General features: G+C 38.4%; 1 protein-coding gene across 1 annotated transcript in view; it reads right to left on the reverse strand.

Moving 5' to 3' along the window:
* Window positions 1-1,077: 1,077 nt before the first annotated feature.
* LOC122057356 (regulator of nonsense transcripts UPF2) overlaps window positions 1,078-22,005 on the reverse strand; it is a 32,253-nt gene continuing 11,325 nt past the window's right edge. The window contains exons 5-17 of the mRNA XM_042619428.1: window positions 21,203-21,547; window positions 17,980-18,084; window positions 17,643-17,770; window positions 16,311-16,487; window positions 16,035-16,116; window positions 8,981-9,274; window positions 8,684-8,881; window positions 8,401-8,502; window positions 7,846-8,097; window positions 7,536-7,754; window positions 4,765-4,935; window positions 2,691-2,876; window positions 1,078-2,432 (exon numbers count right to left, since the gene is read on the reverse strand). Of these exons, the coding sequence (XP_042475362.1) occupies window positions 1,425-2,432; window positions 2,691-2,876; window positions 4,765-4,935; window positions 7,536-7,754; window positions 7,846-8,097; window positions 8,401-8,502; window positions 8,684-8,881; window positions 8,981-9,274; window positions 16,035-16,116; window positions 16,311-16,487; window positions 17,643-17,770; window positions 17,980-18,084; window positions 21,203-21,547 (3,267 nt within the window). The 3' untranslated portion in view covers window positions 1,078-1,424. The remainder of the gene's footprint in view (window positions 2,433-2,690; window positions 2,877-4,764; window positions 4,936-7,535; window positions 7,755-7,845; window positions 8,098-8,400; window positions 8,503-8,683; window positions 8,882-8,980; window positions 9,275-16,034; window positions 16,117-16,310; window positions 16,488-17,642; window positions 17,771-17,979; window positions 18,085-21,202; window positions 21,548-22,005) is intronic.

The following is a 22,005-nucleotide window of genomic DNA, read 5'->3' on the forward strand; positions in this document are numbered from 1 at the left end:
CTTCTTCTTGATCTAGATTTCATGGTCTGAAGGTAGGGTTCTTCTCTTCCTTGAACTTCTTTTGTCTAGATCTTATGGTTTGTAGGTTTAAGGTTTCATGTGTTCAGGTTTCCAAGGAGTTGTCAGTGAAATCACTAACATTTCCGAAAGTTACTGTTGCCATGATTCATCTCCTGGAATAGTAAATGGCATCATTAATTATCCCCCCTTACTTTCGAAGGTCCAAAATATCTTTTCTCATTCCAATTGGAGGGTCAAACTGACAAGTGATTATTCTCTAGAGTGAGTGCAGTGATGCAATGAGCATTGGATGGCTGAGAGCATCCGAGCACATGCCCCGAGGTCATCTCGGCCATCCAATGCTCATTGCATCACTGCACTCACTACAGATGATGTTTCCACCCTTTTTTCACCATGGATGGAGGGAAAATCAGTTCAAAAAGAAATATATTTATGCATAAAGCCAAATGATTATGGCCTCGGGTGTTTAAGAATTTTCTTTTATTTCAACTTTATCCTTTGCAAGCCGAGGATTATCATTTACCCCTATTATGACCCCATCTATGTGATTGTGGAATAAATATGGACTCACGGAAAAGGCTAGATGCCTATAGTTAAGCCCCCAAAAAAAAAAAAAATCATGCTCTGGAGCCTAATTTTTTCACTTAAACATGATAAACCAACACAAAGAATGAGCTGGAAGAAGCCCATACAATTCACAAGCATTTCTGGTCAATGAAGTATTTTACAAAACGAAAGATCCACAAATTGAGTTTGATCCACAACTTTTAGCCATAAGAAGGCGTGCAAGCCAAGGTATTGGGCACTGGTTTTCAAATCCCTCCAGAAACCATGGAACTAAATCATAGTCAAAACTGATCGAAATCTCCGAATTGTCTCAGTTTCGAGCATAGCCAAAACGGAATCCAGAGTCAAAACTCATGGTCGAGATCTGGCATGTCTTGGTTTCGAGCCTAACCGAAACTCAAAATCAGTTCTGAAACCAATTCTGAAACCAAGATCTTGATCCTTGCCAAACACAAAGAATGCACCTACAAGGTTCAATTCCACCCAAGATTCAATGAACCAGACAGCCAATGGCCCAAATCTATTTACTGAACCCCTTTTATATTGATATTGTTTGTACCATTTTCCTACTTATCAAAAGAACATTACTGCACATTCAGAAGTTATGGTTCCCGAAGCACCATATGCATCGAGCCTACTTGCATATATACTTTAACAGACGAAAGACTAGAGAATTACACTCCAGCTGGAAGAATCAGATCTTACGCAGCACAGAAGGGCCAACTTTCCATGCCCCCAATTCATATACAACCACCCCTTTCCTCTATTCCCCCCAGCTGCTTTCTTCCATCAGCATAAACACTAACCCTCATAAACTACATATAGGTCAAATCACTTCATTTTCTTCTCCCATAATATAATCCACCACCACCTGTTGGGTGATTATGATGCCGGTGACGAAGTCCAGCGACCCTCCCACCAGTTCCATCCCACACGCTGCCACGGCCAGATGGTCTGCTTCCCCCTGTTTGCATCCAATTCATTGCCTGCATCCCCATCCCATTGAGTTCCTCCTCTTCCCTGTCGTTATACTCCAATACCAGCCTCTTGATGTCCTGTTTCTCTTCAAGCTCAGCAGCCTCTTTCTGTTTAGTACTCTGCACCAGTGAACAATCCTTGGGGATGAACATTTGCTTTGTTTGTTGCTTGTTCCCCCGTTTCACAAGGACCTTCACACATACATCCTTCTTGCTTCCCACACCTCCCTCTTCATCCATCACTTCATCACCACTCTCTCCCTCCGTGCTCCTACCATGGTGGTCCTTGGCAGATCCTTCAAACACGTTCATTGGTATGGTCATATTCAAGGTTGGTCTGGCCCGCAACTCCAGCTTGCGGGACTCCAAACTCTCCTGCATTAGAGCTCTAAACTCACGATCAAACTCCGCTTCTTCTTGAGGATCCACCTCTACCACCTTCTGCCTAACTTGGATCTCATCATCCTCATCAGAAGCAATGGGTGCACCTGCGTCATCATCTTCCTCATCGCTGTCACATCCATCTTCCTGATTTTCAGATTTGTCCTCATACAACTCTTCATCATCTTCATTCCCCTCCTGGTCAATGCTGCCACTTCCTGAGTCACTCTCACTGTCTCCTACCACATCTTCATGCCCTCTGCCATTTTCTTCTATCCCATTTTCGGGGTTTTGCTCATTCGCCGAGGTGGCAATAGAATTTACCCGAACAGGACGCTTGCGGATTTCAGTGTCTGAGTGCTTCTCACTATTGCCCTTATCAGTTAATACTGAACGTTCATGCTCTTCAAGCTCTATCAGGGCTGAATTAAGATCTTCAATGGATGAATATCGAATCATGTTTGGGCGTAAATCCGCAAATAGGTCCTACAAAATATTACATAATACAAAATAAATTCGACGTTCACATGACATAATAAACTTCCACAACAATTTGCATAGTTGAAAAGTCAACTTATCATAATGATGAAGGCCAGAAAAAAAATGCTATCATATAAATCTGACATGGAATATTCTCATGCCGTAAGAAGCTTATGTGCCATAAAAGGAAAGCTGTGGCTCCTACGCAATCAAACTCAAAAGAATCAGAGGTTTGTAGCGAACAAAAGAAGCAGCACAACTGACCTGTAAGTCAAATTCAATATCTAGAGGTATTGAACCTTTGCTGAGGATATATCTCTGAAAATATACCAAAAATCTGTCAAGCTTCCTTTTGGAAGAACCTCTGTCAAAGTAGTGCCCGCACGTCTGTAGAAGTGTAATGATCATCCGAATGCGGAAACAATCTTCTGGTGGATCCAGCACATCTTGCTTTATACACACAAAAATAACAACATTTAAATAACATGGCATAAGAGGAAGAATATTATTCATTGACAAACAGAAATTACTGCAAAGCACTTAATTAAGATAAACAACAACAAATAAGCACATTATAACATATCACAGTATAATAGTTATGAGTTTCCCAATTTAATCCGAAAGGCTTTTCTAGACAGTATGTCCAGCATTTTCTAATATCCTCTTTCAAACATTCAGAAAAAGAATAAATATGAATTGTAAATCTAATTATTTAAATATTTTCTCCATTATGTTTTTGTATTATCTCTGATATCAGCCAGGATCAAGAATTGATCCCAAAAGGATCAGTTACAAAGAATAGTCCTTCCTTGAGCTGCATCTTTATTTCTATTTGTCAGAATCTGCTAACAGAAAAAGCCAAAAGCACTGCTGCAAGCTTCAAATTCCAATTTTGAAAACCCAAAAAAGGAATAAATAAATAAAACAAATAACAAGTACCAAATAAATAACTGGAGGATCATGTTGGTGAGCGGACAGATGGCTCTAGTAATAATTCTTCAGAAGATCAACCAGGCTTCAGTAGTTTCATAACAGATTCAGTAAGACAAGCATATGAGACTAGACCAACAAGACACCACATGGTCTCAATTCAGGGAAAGGATGAAAGAGGAAAATTAGATGAACAAAGAAATGAAACAAAGGCTTTAGTTTTAATGCAAAATATTTGTGGAAAATAAATTGCTAATATATCAATAAATCTTTTTTTTTTCTTTTTTTTCTTTTTTTTTGGGGGGGGGGGGGTGTGGGGGAGGGGGATGTTAGTTGGGTGGGGGTAGGCTAGGTTAGATAAATCTGATCATTGTATCAAATAATGGAGCAAGCGAATGCTTAGGACTAAAGGCTATTTCTCCAGAAAATGACACACATAATTATTGACCGAATGTCATCCCCATAAAGTTAGGCTTCTAAATGATTTTATCTTATCCATGCGATAGCAGATTTCTAGATGTACTGGCTTCCCTAATTTGACATATCTTCTCAAATATTTACTGTGATTATATTATACGAATGATGATGACATCATCTAGGATTTAGTACTCATCAGAGGAGATGCAGACATATGCAGCCACATGTCACTTCATTGTGGCTAAATGACCAGCATTATGTGTAGTTCTTTTATGATTTTGTTGCACTTTTAACTATAATATTTTGTTGTTGTGTTCTTATTTATGTTGCAGTTATATGGGTGGTTGTTTTAGAAATAACTGCTTTTAGAGGTTTAATATGTTGTTAGTTATATGGGTAGTTATTTCAGGAAACAACATTTTTTTTTGTTTGTGTAATGTTACAAGGCCCTTTGTACTTGTGATGGGAAGACAATGAAAGAATACAAATATTTGGAACTCTGAGAGATTATTCTCTTTTTCCGCAACATGAGTGACTGCAACTCTTGGGAGTGAATCCAAGATGCTGTGAAGCCAAGTTTGTGTGAAGCCAAAGCCCCCTCTTTCTTCCCTCACTCTCCCCTCTTATGCAACCACCCTCATTCTCTCCCCTATTCCTTTCTACCAGTCTCATTTCCCCAGTTTTATATTAAATTATAGCTTCAAACACAATGGGTACTCATCAATTAATAGCAAGGGGCCAGCGGGATAGCAAAGGAAGACATATTAGATTTCCCAAACCCGTCCTGCATCAATAAATAACAACAATATATTGCCATACTGAATCAATCAAATATTCATGATGACAAACACTAGAAAACAACATCCATACACTAACCAGTCATCTACAAATGACCACTGTGGAACTTTCGAGGCTGTGTTTGATGGGATCATGGAATATACAGAATGAGATCCAAAACAATAAGGTCAGAGGAGAAGACATAAGTTTGTACCTCTGCTGTCCCATGACCAAATACAAGAATCAAATAAAGTGTTTCAAAAATAACAGATGAATCTATATGCTCATAGTTGTACAGCTCCCCTAAGAACCGCATATGTGCTATGCGGCGTTGCTGTATTCCATAGTCATTCATCTCCAGCCCCAATCTGATCTCCTCCAGAACCTTAAGAAAGAAGGGAAGATGTCAACAAGAAATCAATTCTTCCTAAAGAAAGACAACACATTTCATCATCAACATCATAATTCAAGCCTCATCAAAATAATTTTAAGCCGTCAAATTCATAGTTTTCACGGAGCCAAGGCGAACCAAGGCGGTGGAGGGTTGTCTAAGCGCTTAGACGAGAAGGCGCCCGCCTTAAGGCGAACAAGTGTTATTTTTTATTTTCCTTATTTTCTAACATTATTTAGTAAGTTATATATACCTTGTATCATAAAAAATCAAGATTAAGCCACATCAAGTCATTAAAGATCAACATTTAGCCACATCAAATCATAAAAAATTAACATTAAGTCATATTAAGTTATAAAAAATCAACATTTAGAGAAATGCTCTTATTCTATAATAAGTTTGACTGGTCAAATGATTTTATTTTTACATGAGACTTTTTGTATTAGTTATAACATAAAACCAACTTTCTAACAAGTCTAAGATTACTTAAATCTGAATTGCAATGACAAGTTATGCTTCAGTCAAACTTATTTTTAAGTGCGTGAATACTGTTAAAATCGCCTGAATGAAAATAATTTTATGAATATCAAAACAAAATATTATTTTACCGAACTTTTGGTTTTTAGCAATGTTTTAACATGATAGAATTTATAAAATTTTCATAATTAAGAAAAACCCCAGCATTTAAAAGTTGAAAATCGTCCCTATAACCAAAATCCAGTTTTTGTTCTTGGACTGGGGGTTGACTTTTTATCCTTTTGGAATTTGATTTTTAAACTATTTTTATTGGATTCAAATAGGGGGTATTTGCTTATTTATGAATAATATCTTAAGTAAATGAATCATTTACTTGAATGATATTTGGCATAAATAAGTGCCAAAACACGAGGAGACATGCAGTGCAACAAGGCGGTTGTCGCCTAGGCGACGCCTTGACGACTATGATCAAATTAATCCAATTTTTTATTCTACTCTATGATCTCTATCAACAAACACTTTTGGCTGCATATTACAAAACTGAGACTATAAGTCCACTGAAGTTGGAGATAATTTTCTACTTCTAGTCATGCTAGACAAATTTCCTTTTCGCAAGCCATTAGAAATATATCAGAAAAACCAAGAGAAATAAAAAACAGGTATGGGAAAGAAACAACTTATGTTCGAAAATAACATAACCAATGGAGACACAAAGGAGAAAACACAGGAGTTGGTCATAAACAAGACCCTTGTTTGATACTCTATTTAGATAATGTTAATTCATCTACAGATGTCCCTATGTACCTTTACTTAAGCAAAAAAGATCAAGTAAAAGCAGCTTTTTTCTTAGGTGGCCTTTATTTAGGGAAGCTTTTCAGTTCAGTTTTAAACCAAGACTAGATGGGCATAGCAGGTATAAAGGACCTGGACCCCTTTCTGGCTCCTGGTTTTCCATGAAAACGAACCAGAAACGAAAGCAGGCACCTTCTGGTTAGACATTGGCCATTTTTTGTAATTACGCTTTTCATCATAACAGTACTCTTTTAAATAGCGAAAGTTGAAATTTACTCTTTCAGTAGAGATGCAGTAGGGCAGGTTAAGCTAGGGTGCGTCAACCTGGGTGCCAACAAATTAAAACAATGCTGCTCACCAAGTATTCCATACTACTTTAAATGTTCAACTGACTCTGCCTCAAGTTGAATAATCAATAATGAACTCACACCACAGTTTACAACAGCAGCACCCTAGCCCAATCAAAATAAATATTTTGAAACTCCATAAAGCAAAGACACAGTCCAAAATCTATGCCTAGGAGAGTATGATAGAGGCCACCAACACCTAAAATAGAACGGGAATGCAGTTACAGGAGTAAAACTTGTCATGAATAGCCAGGAGGTGTTTCTAGGCCTGGATTTAACCTTGGAGGCAACTTTGATTGCGAGATTGTTTTCTAGTTTTATATTGACCAGCAATTCTTTTTCCTATTCCTTTCTCCACAGGGGAAACAGGTTACGTTCCCTATACTTTATATTTCCTTTACTGGAAGAAGCCTTCACTCCATTAACAAAATAATAATAACAAAAATAATAAAAAAATAACAATATCAGGAAGGAAAGAGAAGGTCAAGGAACTAAATTTGTACCCTCCTCAATAAGTTCACAGGGGCACAACTTCAAAGCCAAAATCTCATATTCTTGTACAATCTTTGCAGGCAGAATTTACATTTTAGAATTTTAGATCTTAAATCACTGGCATACAACAGGAAATAGATGGAGAACCCCATATGAAGAAGAAACTACTTTACTTTTCTTCTAAACAAGATCATGTTTACTTTTCTTCTAAACAAGATCATGTTTATACAGAATGTTGGAATGAAACTACTTTTCTTCTAAACAAGATCATGTTTACACAGAATGCTAGAATGTGTTATCTGTCAGGAATTTGAGTTTGGTGTTAGATGTACAGGACATGTAGGTGTTCTCTGTGTATGTTTTCCACCTCTTCTTTCTTTATATAGCTCAGAATACCCTTAAACTAAAATCTTTTTCTAAATCCATTATAATTAAAAGAAAAATACAAGGGGAAAAAAAAAGTGAATCCAACAAGGAAAAGAGCACCTCATCAACAACTGCCACAGCAAATTCATCGTGATAGCGACTCAGACCAGCAGTAAGTGAAGCTATGAGGTGCACTTGACTGTACTTTCCCTTGTGAACCTTCATAAAGCATTTCAATAGGTATTCTTCACATTCATCCCAAGGTAACTTACGCAGCTGCCTCAGGACATGCTCAATGGAGGACTTATCAAGGTCAGAGAAAAGAAGCTTTCTGATATACTGCAAGATAAAGTGTGTAGAAGATCAAAACATGTAAGGCTAATAACTGGCCTACCATATCAAACTATCATAACTATGAACAGATACATACCTGATGCAACGGTGGACGTACTTTGGAGACTCGAGCAGAACGTTCAGGTGGTTTGCAAAGGTAATAAGCATTTTCTACAAGGGTGCTGTGACGAGGATCTAAATTTTTGACATTTTTCAAGCGCATCAATATCTCCAACATGTTTGCCATGCGTATTGTAGTTTCAGGAGATCGATACAGGAAGCGTCCACATGTCTCAAGAAGGTTGCAGGCAACATCTATGTTGTGATGAGTAAAATCATCCAAACAGGCCTGGTTACAGGAGATATTAGGGTTCCATAAGTAATTATCTAATCACATAATAAAGCATTCAAATGTAGATAAATGTTCTCCAGTACTAAATGTTTCAGGCCTGCATGCTAAAAACATATAGAATTAGACAAGTTCGACGAAACTTATAGAAGAAAGACTGTAGGTTTACAATCAGCTTTATATCTAATAATTTACTCCCTAGAAAGAAAAATCACATTTTTTAGTTACTAAAAAGCTGCAAGTCCAAAAGAATTACCTAAAGCTAGAACTGTTCAGCTCTGAATGCAAAAGACATCTTCTTACCTTCAAACAACCAAAGACAAGTCCTGTTGGTGCAATTTTGAACTTGCAAAGTTCTCCAATAAACCTTATATTCCTAATCTTTGTTTCAATGTTCATTTGATCCTGACGAATGTTCCAGTCAAAAGAATAATAATGAGAGAAAAAATCATTCAGAAAAAGATGAAATTTGGAACCTAGAATCCACAAACAAATAAAATTAAATTGATTGTATGGCCTCCTAACAGATGAAGATGAGCCACTATCTTAATAACAATAAAAAAAGACATTGAACCAGAAAATGGACCTTCTTATTTGTCAAGAAGTTGAACTCCTCTTCCAACAACTGCAAAAGCATAGACGAGACATCCTTCATACACGTTGATAATGTGGCCACCATGCGTGAGTAATATGGCAATAATTCCAAAGAAGTTCTAGGAACATTGAACAATGCCCGCACAAGCCTTTTCCGATTTGATTTTGAATTTAAATAACAGAACTCCACCTAAAAGGGAGAACTAATTCAGTTGAAAGGTTTTGATAATAAAAATAAATCAGAGATAAAACATGGGAAGTGAAAACTCAAGAAAGCACAGTAGATTACAGTCAACTGATCAATGAGGTCACGGCTCACACAACCAGGAAGTCTCTGTAAGAAAACATCCAAATTTGTCCCTTCAAGACCTTTCAGTTTCTCCTTCTCACTTTCTCCTTTTCTTTCATTATCTTTTTCTTTCCCTTTCTCCTTATCTGAGTCTTTAGTCTTTTCCTTATCCTCTTTGCCCTTCCCTTTCTCATCAGTTTTCCCCTCTGGTGCAGCTCCAGGGTTTACTGAGACCTCTGCGGCCTCCCGTGAAGCCAAATGACCTTGGTCTGGTTCCATTGCCGATTCCTGTGTCTGTACATAAGGGTAGGGTGGGGGCTAAGTAAACTGACAGATATAGAACAATATAGTGCATACAGACAAACCTCGAGGGTACGCAACTAATGCAAGAACAGTTCAGAAGGACTATGCCAACCCGAAATTATACTCTACATTTATTGTATATGGGGAAATCCTGTTGTAACCAAAGTTTGTGAAAAAAGGTTGTAACCTGACATTTCTTCCCTTTAGTATGTCAGATGATGCAGGATTTGCTCATGGTGTGGGAAAGAAGAGGATATGAATAGAAGAGAGAGAGAGCACACAACTCGCTTTTCAAAACAAACCAACTCTATTCCATAATTCCAAATTGTGGATGAGGTCTAGCCTCTTACATGTATTTATAAAACAGAAAAGGGGGGGGGGGGGGGACAAAATAAAAGTCTAACTAACCTAAGCTTCCTATTTGACTCGGAACTCGGTGCAACGGTAAGGTTGCTCCATTGCAACCTAGTGGTCACGGGTTCGAGTCGGGAAACAGCCTCTCCATGAAGCGGGGGTAAGGCTGTGTACATAATGACCCTCCCCAGACTCCGCAGTGTCAGAAACCTCGTGCACTAGGTACCTTTTTTTATTTTTTTAATTGTTGCATTATATAAGGAATAACTTAAATAGATAAAGAATCCCTTCCATTTGTAGACTCTCTAGAAATAGCCTAAGCTAACTCAAAACAACATTCTCTCCTCCATTTGAAGAAGGTATCAGACTTCATAGTATCAAGACCTCAAAATATCAAAGCTTGAAGTGAATTGACGTACATTGAAGACATCAAGAATGCAAGGTCAACATGAAGACTCTTGAGGACCAACTGCAAGAAGAATAGAAGACCTTAAATGTAGCTTAATATAATAGTTCACACACCATACACAAGCACTACACTGCATCTCATAATCATGCATTATATTCTGCATCCATTAGTTCACATCATGCTTAGAATGACCCTTAGTCATGTTACTCTAGCAAGGACCAAAACCGTAGCTATAAGAAACACATTGGCTTTAAAAATCCTCTTCATTTACTGTGAAAAACAGTATTTTTGTGTTCAAGGGCATTTCAGCCTTTCAGGTATTTAGGGAGCTGGAATTAGGATACGGTCTCTTCACGAGATTTGTAGGTTTTCGAGTTACGCAACCAACGGACTTGGAATCATCCCAATCGGAGTCCCTATGACCAAGTTATGGTCATTAAAAGTCTGCTTGGTCAAAATCAACCCAAAAATGGCTGCAAAAGTGATTTTGGCCGAACCCTCAGTAGGTCAACTGCCACAGGTGGAGGTCGACCAGCTGGTGACTGGTTTGCTTGGATCGCCTACCAACGGCTAGTCCCAACGGCTATATTTTGCAACGGCTAGTTTTGGGGATCGACCGGTACACCTAAAATATGACCATTTGGGTGAGATTTTCTACCTATTTTATGTTGTAACCCGGCAGTCACTGAGAGGGGGGGTGAATCAGTGAGTCCAATTCCGGTCCCCAAAAACCTGAGCAATGTCTAGCCAAGAAAAACCTGATACACCTGTCCCTATTTGCACACAGTCGTATACACACTCAACCTCTCATAGTCACTTCCAAGAGTGCACACCCATTCCACATTCCACACACTTCAATATAAAATGCAAACAAGCACCCACAACATAGGGTTTTTACGAGGTTCGGCAATTTGCCTACATCCCCGGAGTAGTGCCTGTAAAGGCTTCTTACCTGCTCAATACACTACTTTTGACGGCACCCACTCCCAATTTTTTCAAACCAAAGCTGAGATGACACTCGCAATGCCGGTACAATGTGTAGCACCTACTACACGGGAGCACCCACTAAACACTCAATAAAGAACACAGTAAATTTGGGCTTATATCAATGCCCTACAGTCAAGCCCTGCCTAGCATATACATCCACAACTAGCTAGCATGCTTACAGTTCATCCACAACTAACCTAGCATACATACATTCATCCACAACTAACCCTAGCTTACATACATGCATATAATGAAAGTCAAAGGTTAGGGAATGTCACAACTGGTTGCCTGGGATGACTGGAAACTTGCACTGACAAGCTTGGTGTTCACACCTTCTCTCCCCTTTGGCTTCTTGCTCTTCAAATAACCACAAGCACACCCTCATTTAGTTTCTTCTCTTCCTCTTTGACTTTAAATCAATGCATCATCAACACACATTAACCACCTCCTCAAACCCTCATTAATGGAGCAAACAAAACTCCTATTGAGCAACAAAACCCATTCATGGTTTTGCCAACAAAGGGGGAAGCTTCTCTCTTCATTTTTCTTCTTCCCTCGGCTTAGAAACAAGATGCCATCAATACCACCCAACTACCCTTCTAAACCACCATTAATGGAGTGTAAAATAACTCACATGAAACATTCAGGCTTTTCAATGGTCAACAATGGAGGGAGGAGATTCACACACCAAAACCGCAGCCTTATAGTCTCTAAAACCCTTATTTCTCTCTTCCACTGTGTAGAGCTCGGAGGTGAAGAATCTGCAATTTGGTTCACCCAAATCGGAGTTAAAATGAGGGAGATATGGCCATTTGAAGTTGGAGATGAGATAGCCTGAAATTGAATCTTCGTAGGAGTGGCGTAGGCTACACCGGCAGCACGCACAACAGGGGCACAAATTTGGCCGTAGATCCCATCAAAGAGCATCTAATAATTTGGGCCATCGGATTCCGATAACGGATAGTGAACATGAACCGTAAATCTAGGATCATATGACGTCATGATGACGTAGGCAGTCGATGCTTGCGTCAGCGGTCAGAAGCATTATCAACGCGCCATTGGTTGGTGCAGTGCATTTCACAATACGATGTCGGCTGACTTTAATAAAGCTCCATTGATCTTGACCGTTAGATCGGAACCGATCTGATATGATTAGTTCAAATCAAGATATATAGAATCTCTATATAGTTTCTATGCACATGCGCTACACTTAATCTAGACCCACTTCTTTAAATCGCGCACCAGCCCCCTAACTTCTTATAATTAGAAAAAAAAAACCCTCCAAAAATTCAACCAAAATTCTAAAAGAACCCCCACTGGTCGAGAGCTACTGTTGGTTTTTTTGTTCGGATTTTCAAACCGGCTTTATGGAAACACATGTAACTTTTTCATACGATATCCGATCGAGATGAAACGAAGTACGTTGGAACCGCGACTGGACACTCTACGACTTTCCAGAAGACTCGATCATCTTACTCAGCCATGTAAAAAGACAAAAATGCCCCTAGACCTTTCTAATAATACATTTTCCTCATACAAAATTAGAATGCGATGAAATTAGAACTGTTGGAAAGATCAGATTTTTCTTGTATCGTTACATGGAAAAAACTTCTTTTAAAAAATTCATCTTCAATGTCGAAATTGCCCCCGAATGCCATAAATGCCGTAACTTCTTCATACGGTATCGGAACGCGATAATATCAAATGCACTGGACTAGATAAATTATAATCTATCTTTTTCATGAAGAAAAGTCTTCCAAAAATATCTTTTTCACTGCTGAAAATTCTCCCGAGCGTAAATAGGCCAATTTTGCTAGTTTTGACCTAGAAACCCGCACCACCTACCATGGATGAATCAAACCACTCTACACACGATGTGGCTATGTTTTCTCATCGGTGACACTCAACTCTGCCATGTCATCACTTTGACCACGTCACCCAAACTGGCTACATCATCACTGCCACATGGCCGGGTTGCCAACAAGGACAACCATACAACAACATTTTAGTTCCCTAATCTCACCTATAAATACCTCTAATGCTACTCATTAACAATTCAACAAATCCTAACTTTGAAGGAGCATTATTTGAGCCTTTGAAGTGAGATTGGTCTATACCATCTCTTGGTTCAAGTTCTTCATTTTCCATTTAAGAGGAACTCAAGGTTATCTACTAGACTTCACCTACATCTTGGCATTTGCATTGCAAGCATTAAGAAGACTTCAAATGTGCATTATTTTATAACATTGTATTTCATTCACGACCGCACAAGAGGTAACTCTAAACCTTTCTATTCCACTTTGAATTTGCTTTTGTCCAAGAGTTGGGTTAACTCTAGAATTGGACACCTTGTTTACACGTTGTTCTAGACCGTACTTAGACAAGTGTGTAAAGACCCACTCATCCTTAAGAGATTATGAGGACCCTCTCATCTTTAAGAGATTGTAAGGACTCTCTCATCCTTGAAAGAGATTATAAAGGAACCTCTCATCCTTGAAAGAGATTGTAAATGACCCTCTCATCCTGTAAAGAGATTGTATAGATCCTCTTATCTTTAAAAGAATTTGTAAAGGTTTTCCTCCCTACCTACTATACTAAAAGGGAAGAGCTAGTCGAATACCTTACAAGTGAAACTTGTAGGGAGTGGACTAGACTCAGATTGAGTCAAACCACTATATTCCGCATTTTTATTTACAATCACATATTGGGGACTTTAAATCCAAAGAATTTTTAAAATCCACTAGCATGATCTATTCACCCCCTCTCTAGGTTATTTAAAAACAAAAAGGTTATATATATATAACAACAACAACAAATCATCCTTATCCCAACTCAGTTCTATCCGAGGTCATATTTGATACAATATCTAACCTATGCAAGTCTTTCTTCATGACTTCTCCTAGGGTTATTTTAGGTCTGCCCCTGGCTCTTTTAGTTCCTTCAACCTGTGAATCAAATCACACCTCTATACTGGAGAATCCAAAGGCCTCCGTTGAATATGGTACTTCAAACGAATTTCTCGTAGTTTATCACGTATGGGAGTTACTCCCAAATCAGCTCTAATATGATCATTCCTTACTTTAACCTTCCTACTTTTGCCACATCCATTTCAACATCATCATCTCACTACATGATGCTTCTAAACTGCCTAATATTCCACACCATAAATCATAACCTGTCGTATGACTTGTCCTATAAAATTTTCCTTTAATTTTTTAAAGGAATAATTCGATCACACAATACTCCGAACGCACCCTCTCTGCTTCATCCATCCTATTTTTAATTATTTCTGAAACATACCTCTACACCACCTTCTTTATTTATGATCGAGTCCATATAACTAAAATAATCACTTTATAGAATCTCTCTCATCAATTTTCACCATCTCATTATCCATCCTAGATTCCTAGTGTAACAATACTTACACACCATATACTACATCTTTGTTCTACTTATCTTTACTTGAAACATAAATGTGCATTATACTGTTGTGTGCAATACTTTATAACAATTATAAAAAATGATGAAACTCATTTTCTTTGATAAACTTACCGCAGTCCACCTTAATTGTGCCATGTGGAATGATAATGTGGCAATTTTGACTGTTGAATGAATAACAAATAGCCTGGATTAGCCAAGTGTCAAAATTCAAAGCCTCATACAATCAAATAACCTCCTATGTATTGAGTCATTGACATGCATTCCCATGCACATCCATGCATCTCTACGGTACTCTGACCACTAGTACGCACCAAGCCATAGTCCTGAATTTTCAAACTTCAAAAATTTGCCACTTGGCAAACTCTTTTTGGGAAGTTTTATGTGTGAGCTAGATACCTTGTGGTCTACCTGTCCATAAATTTTGAGCCCAATCCAATAATATATTTATACAAAAGTTTCAAGTTTAATAGGTGTGAAGTTGAGCAAAGACTGGACTGATCCAAGCATACGCCCGATCCAGCCCGATTTGCAGCCCATTCAAGAAGCAAAGAGAAACACAATACAGCAATGGAGTATGCCTGCACCTTTGCTGCCAAAAGGGAAAACGACACTGCAGATTTATAAAACAAGATGTATGTCGATAGGAGTTTGCAAAACTCAACAATAGCAGCTATCAGATAGTGAGTAGTGACCCACAAAAAATACAAATAAGCAGTTCAAAAGTAATGAGCAAAAAATGAGCTTTACTATTTGTAAAATCTGTAAATCTTATTCTTATATATCAGAAACAGATTTCTCATGCATTAATATTACAGCAAGCATCAGAGCCTTGGACACGCTCTCAAACTGGAGAAACTGAGCAAACAGATCACATCCATTGTCCTTGATCAGCATGCAAAAATTCCACCCGTCAACTCATAGCTTTGCTTAGGTTCCAAGAGGCTATGCCTCTCAATCTTTGTTCATTAAATAGATTGGAAGAGCCAGAAGTATTCTGATAACTTAATATAATTAGCGTTGCTTATGCCGTGCATGGTTAAATCTCTCCACCTTCAACTTAAGCCATGGGTGTTCCATACACCCTACACGTGTTCATTTGTTGGTTGAGATAATTTTCATATGTGTCCCAAGTTATGACAGAGAAGTTTTTTATAGATGTTTCATGCAGAGTTGTAATTTGTAATAATTGCTTTAGGTTCAACTAAAGATTGTCATTATCCCTTACAACTAATGAATGCGAAGATGTGTTTTGGACTCGCAGAATACAATTCCAGTAAGCATGATTCACAATTTACATATATTCCTAACATTATTTTAAATTAAATTAACACAAGTTGAACAATTCCCCATGACCAACAAACCAAGCATTTCTTTCCAACCAGTATCTGGTCCCAACCCAGGTTATGGGCAAGGATATATATCCATCTGCGACAATCTGGGTTGTCCAGGTCCGACCTGGAGTGGCAAGTAATCAGAATCTCACAACTCCTACTGAACACAGGCCCATTTCCTTGTACCCCTATCACATGTGAAAAGCAAGATGGTAATTTACTGTCTTACAATTGGTTGATCTTGCGTCTTGGGAGAGTGCTCAACCATTTTCGGCTCTGCTTCTCCAAGTAACACGGCAGGGACAAATGCTCTGGTAGAACATGAATAAAATGCATGTCAAGAATTCACCCCGAAAAATAAAGCATGTCAAGAAAATTCATGATTTAGAAATTTCATTCAACAATCAGCATCTGAAGGACCATCAGACAATAGAATATTTATTCAAGGTCAAAGGCTTAAAGCATATGATTACCAATTATTAAATATAGTACTATCAAAACAAACCTCAGATCAGGTAAGCATTCATAAAATGCCCTTGTGTCTTCGTCATCCCATACTGGTTCAAGAACAGAAGACTCTTTTCCAGAAGCAGGAGATGATGCATCCTCTCCAGTTGTAACCCTGGTTGTGTGACCATCCTCTGGCATTACAGGAGGTTGCATATCAAGCGCTTCTGCTAAACTGATAAAGAAGAAGCTATAAGACTCGGTAGAAAATAGAAATTGAGGACTTTGGTAATTAGAAGGAATAATAGAAATCTCATACAATAAAGAAATATATAAATAAATGAGCTCCAACTTTACAAGAACTACTATGTTCCACTTGATATTTATGTGAGGAAAGCAATTATTTAGCATGGTAAATTTTGAATCTCTATCATCAGAACTTACCATAAAAACCATAAATTGCAGTGTACAATGTCAATACTCGATATGAGGACAGATACAGATTAAATTCTATTTCTCTAATCCAACAATCGGTGTCGATTAATTTTTTAAGAAAATATAGCAAGAGAATTTCCCACACAGCGAGTGGGGGGGGGGGGGCTCACCCACACGACGCCAATGGCGGGGTGGGGAATGTTATCATCCACATAGGGTCCACATGGCCAGGGGAGGAGAGAAAAAATACTAAATTGAGAGGGTACACGGTAAATTGGCTGCGTGGTTTTCCAAATATATATATATATATATATATACATTTTTCATTTAATAAACAATATCAAAAAAAAAAAATGCTACAAAATACTACAGTATTTATTAATTTTTGTGAGGAAGAAACAGATTAGGTTCCCATGCACTTTTCCTCATTGTCAAAGACTCATAGTACAACATGGGAAGTTCTCTAGGTGTCATATCCAAAAAGGTATATCCTGAAGGGCGGTTTAGATGTCCTACAGTCCTGAATTTAAGATACTAAATCACAGCCTTCCATTGAAGCCCCTCTGCTGGTCTTCTCCCTCTCTCAACTCTTCCAGAAAATTCATCGAGAACCTCATTAAGGCTTCACGAGACCTTAAACAATGAAATTTAGCCTTAAAACTTAAGAACCCAAAGCCATCTCACCAGAGAGATTGCCAGAGAAGAGATTTGCCAGGAGTTGCATGTAAACAGAATCCGGTTTCCAGTAGTCATAATCTGCCCACTAGAATTATGGGATACCAGAGTCCAGTCACCAAAATTTGAGTCCAGAAAGGTCAATCTAACTTGATCTAAATTGCAAACCCTTGGAGTCTTAAGTTCTCACAGAAGCAAAATACAGTGAAATCAAAGGACAAATCAACTGGGACATTTTCAGATAAGTATATCAAGAGAAAATATCAATGAAGAAGCATACGATGAAACACCACGGAATAACTGATCGTAGGATTTCCGCAATTTTTCATATGAAGCAGCATTTTCTTCGCTAAGCTCCCCTTTGGCATTTAAAATCTTAGCATTTTCATGTTCCGTCTGACGGAGTGACTGTCCAGTAAAGAAAGAAACAGTCAATAAACTGCCTAAAGATACATGTGGAGAACATAAGTGGACATAAATAACAAAATAAATACAGATAAGAATTCTACGAATGAAGAATGCTCAATCTCATCTCCATATTGAAACAGAATGAAGAAAACCAATTCAAAATGAGCACCTCAAATCAAAGATATAATCAAAGGTAACATGACACTTACAGCATGCTCGGAGTGGAGCAGTTCTGCAGCAGCATCATAGTATGTAAAGAATGCCTTCCTAAAGATTTTCTTTTGATCCGCTGTAATATTGAGGCCCTTAAAAAACTGCATTGAAGTGTTAGCAGAAACTCAGGGCTTGAAAAGAACCAGTGCCTATTTTAATATTCAAAAAACGAAAAAATTTACAAAATATAGTGCACCCAAACAGCTGTTACATTAAACCCCTTACAAGCTGCAGTTGCACTTGGCAAAGAAGCCAAGGCTGGAAACAGAACAGCAAACGTTTCTAAATTCAATGACAAAAACAATGCCGGCGACAACTTGGTGCCTTTGCAACTGCAATAAGAGCTACTGTAACAATAACAGCCTTAAGCTGCAACCCTATGTTAACATAAAGCTTGAGAAGGAAAACCCAGTGATTCTAAATTCAAAGGCCATAGAATATTTACAGGAAAAAATGACACTAAAGAATATGAAGAGGAAATGATTAATATATTGGTCCTCTATGACAGAATTTCTGTAAGTCCTTTTCTGTCACAGCAACAAAAGCAGCACCACCCCAAAGGAATGACTACATAACCATTGCAATCCACATCCCAACCATCCTCCCACCATTTGACTAATCATGTTCTACGAGCAGTTTCTGGCCACTTGAGCCAGATTATTATATTACTCCATTAACCAGAAAGTCATATTTCACTGCCATACGTAGTCTCAATACACTTGTTTCCCTACAAGAGTTATTTTTGCCCCAACTCCTTCCAACCACCCACCAGGTCTTTTTTTTTTTTTTTTTTTTTTGTGGGGGGGGGGGGTGGGTGGGGTGGGGGGGGGGATTCTCTTATTCCTGGAAAGTGACTCATCCTGTGTTACTTTCTCCCCTGCTGACGAATTCCGAGGGTTTTAAGGAAACTCTTTCTTCAGAAAGCCTCTGATTCCTTCCAACTGAAACCTCACTTCCTTCTGGGTCACAGAGTTCCTTACCAGCCTTCTCTTGCTTCTTGAACAAAACTACAACCACCTCTTTCTATTTCTCTTCTTTTGAGACCAAAAGATTGCCCTCCCCCCGGTCCCCCCCCCCCTCCACCTTATGTTTCAGAAACAAGGATTCCAGATTGAGCACTTGTTCCAATCTGTCAACAAGCCAACTGGACAGAGAAGCAACTGATGATGAACTTTAACAACATTTTGTCTTCTCTCTAAGAGTTTTATCAACTCCTGGTTTCTCCATATAAACTCCATTTCAAACTTCTTTGCTTCCATGGCAAAGATCCCCCTATCGGTACCCAAAATCAATGGAAGAAGGGAGTCAACGATTCAAAAGGAAAAGGATTTTTTTTTGGGGGGGGGGGTAGCTTGGGTTAAGGTGAGGGTTTAGAATTCAAATTAGAGATCCTTGAATCCATATTCACACGCAGGACCGTAAACTAGAATATCATTAAAATCAAATAAACAAGAAAAACTTCCATTTAGATTAATTTCTAGCGTCAGATCAGAGAAGTAAGACAAGCAACACAGTGGGAGTCTCAGATTTTTTAGACGAAATTGAATCCTCATAAATTTGCTTGTTTGGGGGGGAGAGAGGGGAGGGTGAAGGTGCACCGAGTCCCAGGTCTAGGCCACACAGTGGGAGTCTACTGCAGATTCATCACCGAAATAGGCTTGTTTTATTAGGAATAAGTATAGGGTTGGGTTTCATACATGTTGGGCCTTTGATCCCATGAGTTTTGAGTGTAATAAGCCACTTTTATGGGCCTAAACTAGGGGCTTCAAGGTTGCATACGGGATTAATTAGATTGTTTCCTTTTTCATTAATTTCCTTTTTAGTTGGGTTCAATTTAAGTTGTTAGTATTTGTTATTTCTTAGGAGTTAACTTATTGGTTGTTAGTTTCCTTTTCCATTGTTTCTATTTTCAGTTTTAAGAAACTTGTGTAATTGGCAATCAATTGTGGAGTTCCCTATTTTGGAACCTTCCAAGTTCCAATTGCTAGGTTGTATTCCCTCCCCCATTATCACTATTAATACAAAGCAAGGAGGTCCCCATAGCTGAACGATTTGAAGAAAACAATTATTGTAGCTGCTGCTGCCTTCTCCATGGAGATTTGTCTTATGTTTGATCAAGACTGATGGAACTGGTGTTTGATCCAGTTGACTCTCTGCGGTGGGAAGCCCGAGAGATCCCCTCTCTCATTCTATCTTCTTCTCCAAGCTGTCCAAGGATCCAGTGTTGCTCCTCATTCAAACCAGGTACACAGGTTCTCAGTTCTGCGCTGTTTTCCCATTAGTTTCCTAATTGGTTCCTTCTTCCTTGAACCACTTTCAGCCATCAGCTTAGGCTGATCTTTTGGTTGAAGCTTCCCTTCATTCAGGGGCCCACTCGATCCAATCTGCAGGTCCATCTGACTGTGGTTATTGTGTTATTATAAATCAACTCCTATTGTTTTCTTTGACTTTGGTTTATGGTATTAAGTTAGTTTGGACCTATTTCAAGCCCTGTTAAGCCCTTGATATCAGTATTACTAATCTGATCAGACAAGGCCATCTGTAGAGATCGATAATTAGGTTATTCCAGATCTAGTTTCCCTTCAAGTCTGAATTTTGTGCTATTGTTATATTGGCTTATGGTTGTTCTTTGATTAAAGCATCCTGCAGTTTGAGGGCGTGCTTCAACTTGCCATTCAGAAAATAACCAAAATACAAGTGAAATATTCAGAGCAGGAACTATAACCTAAATAGAAATAACAGAAGTATTATAATCACACTTAAGATAAAATTAACAAAGCCATGTGATCATTCCAACAAATAAACAGCAAGTAGAAAGATTTCTAACTCGTAATATGCCAATTTCTATTGCACTTTCAAATTAACTTTTCAGTAGAAAAACGATGACAACAAACCTAACTCAAAAAATTAACTGAACAAAATTTTCTGGAGAGAAACTACCCAAAAAAATACAGAGAGAAAGATTAGCCCAAATAAAAAAATAGCAACCCAGCGCATGAGACTCCCACTACTGCAGGGTCTGGGAGGGGCAAATGGATGCAGCCTTACCCCCTGCTTCGCAGAAAAGAATTGTTTCCAAGTTTCAAACCTGTGCTGTGACCTACATGTTGCAATAGTGCAACTGAACCGTTGCACCACCGGCTCGCCCACCAGAAAGATTAACCCAATAAGATCTATAAACTGCTACTTTTCAATTATGAATGACAGAAAATACTGCACCTCTTCGAGAATCTCTTGTCCTGAAAGAGGAAGTCCAAGCAACACTCTTCCCTGTCGAGCAAAACTGGAAAGAAGAGATAGATTTGTTTGAGTCGTATCACGGTCCTTTAAATGCTCCAAGCTGGTAAGGTCCTTAATGATGCTGACGAAAATGCTGGTCTCTTCTATCACTCCAACAAAGTAAAGTTCAAGGAGCAGTTTCAAAGTGCTGCGCTTCTTCATAGCCTTCAAGCTCCTATCAGCCTCTGACTCATCCCCAGATTTTCCAGGAAAGAAGACTTTCAAAAGGCCTTGAATCAGGCTCGGGGCAAAGTCTTTGTACCTTTGATGAAGCAAAGAACATATCTACATAACAAAGACAAGTAAGAAAAAGTGGCAGATAAGCAAAGACAAATAGAACTTACAGATCCACAGCTCTTAGAGGTTCATGAAACAAGTCACTAGATGCACTAAATCTGAAATGTAATGTGGATTCTTATAAAATCTACATAACATGTTTCAATCAGCTTCTGTCACCATCTGACAAACAAGATCAACACCCTTCTGGATGGTTCAATTTTTCACCTTAGATCCAAGGAGGAAAAGGTTTTTAGGTGGTTGAAATTACTCTTCTCTCGACACATTAACAGGAGAAAAGCGGCTCACTTGTGCAGACAGCAAGTAAATATCAATTAAATTACAGATATAAGACCTGTTTCTGAGGCCCGTATACCAATTTTTTCAATTAAAAAAAACAATGTGAGGGCAGAGTTTTCATATTATTCAAATTTTAAAATGGCTGTTAGCTATTGAGATTTTTTTTT

The sequence above is a fragment of the Macadamia integrifolia genome, chromosome 12 (genome assembly GCF_013358625.1).
Source record: "Macadamia integrifolia cultivar HAES 741 chromosome 12, SCU_Mint_v3, whole genome shotgun sequence".
NCBI classification, from domain to species: Eukaryota; Viridiplantae; Streptophyta; class Magnoliopsida; order Proteales; family Proteaceae; genus Macadamia; species Macadamia integrifolia.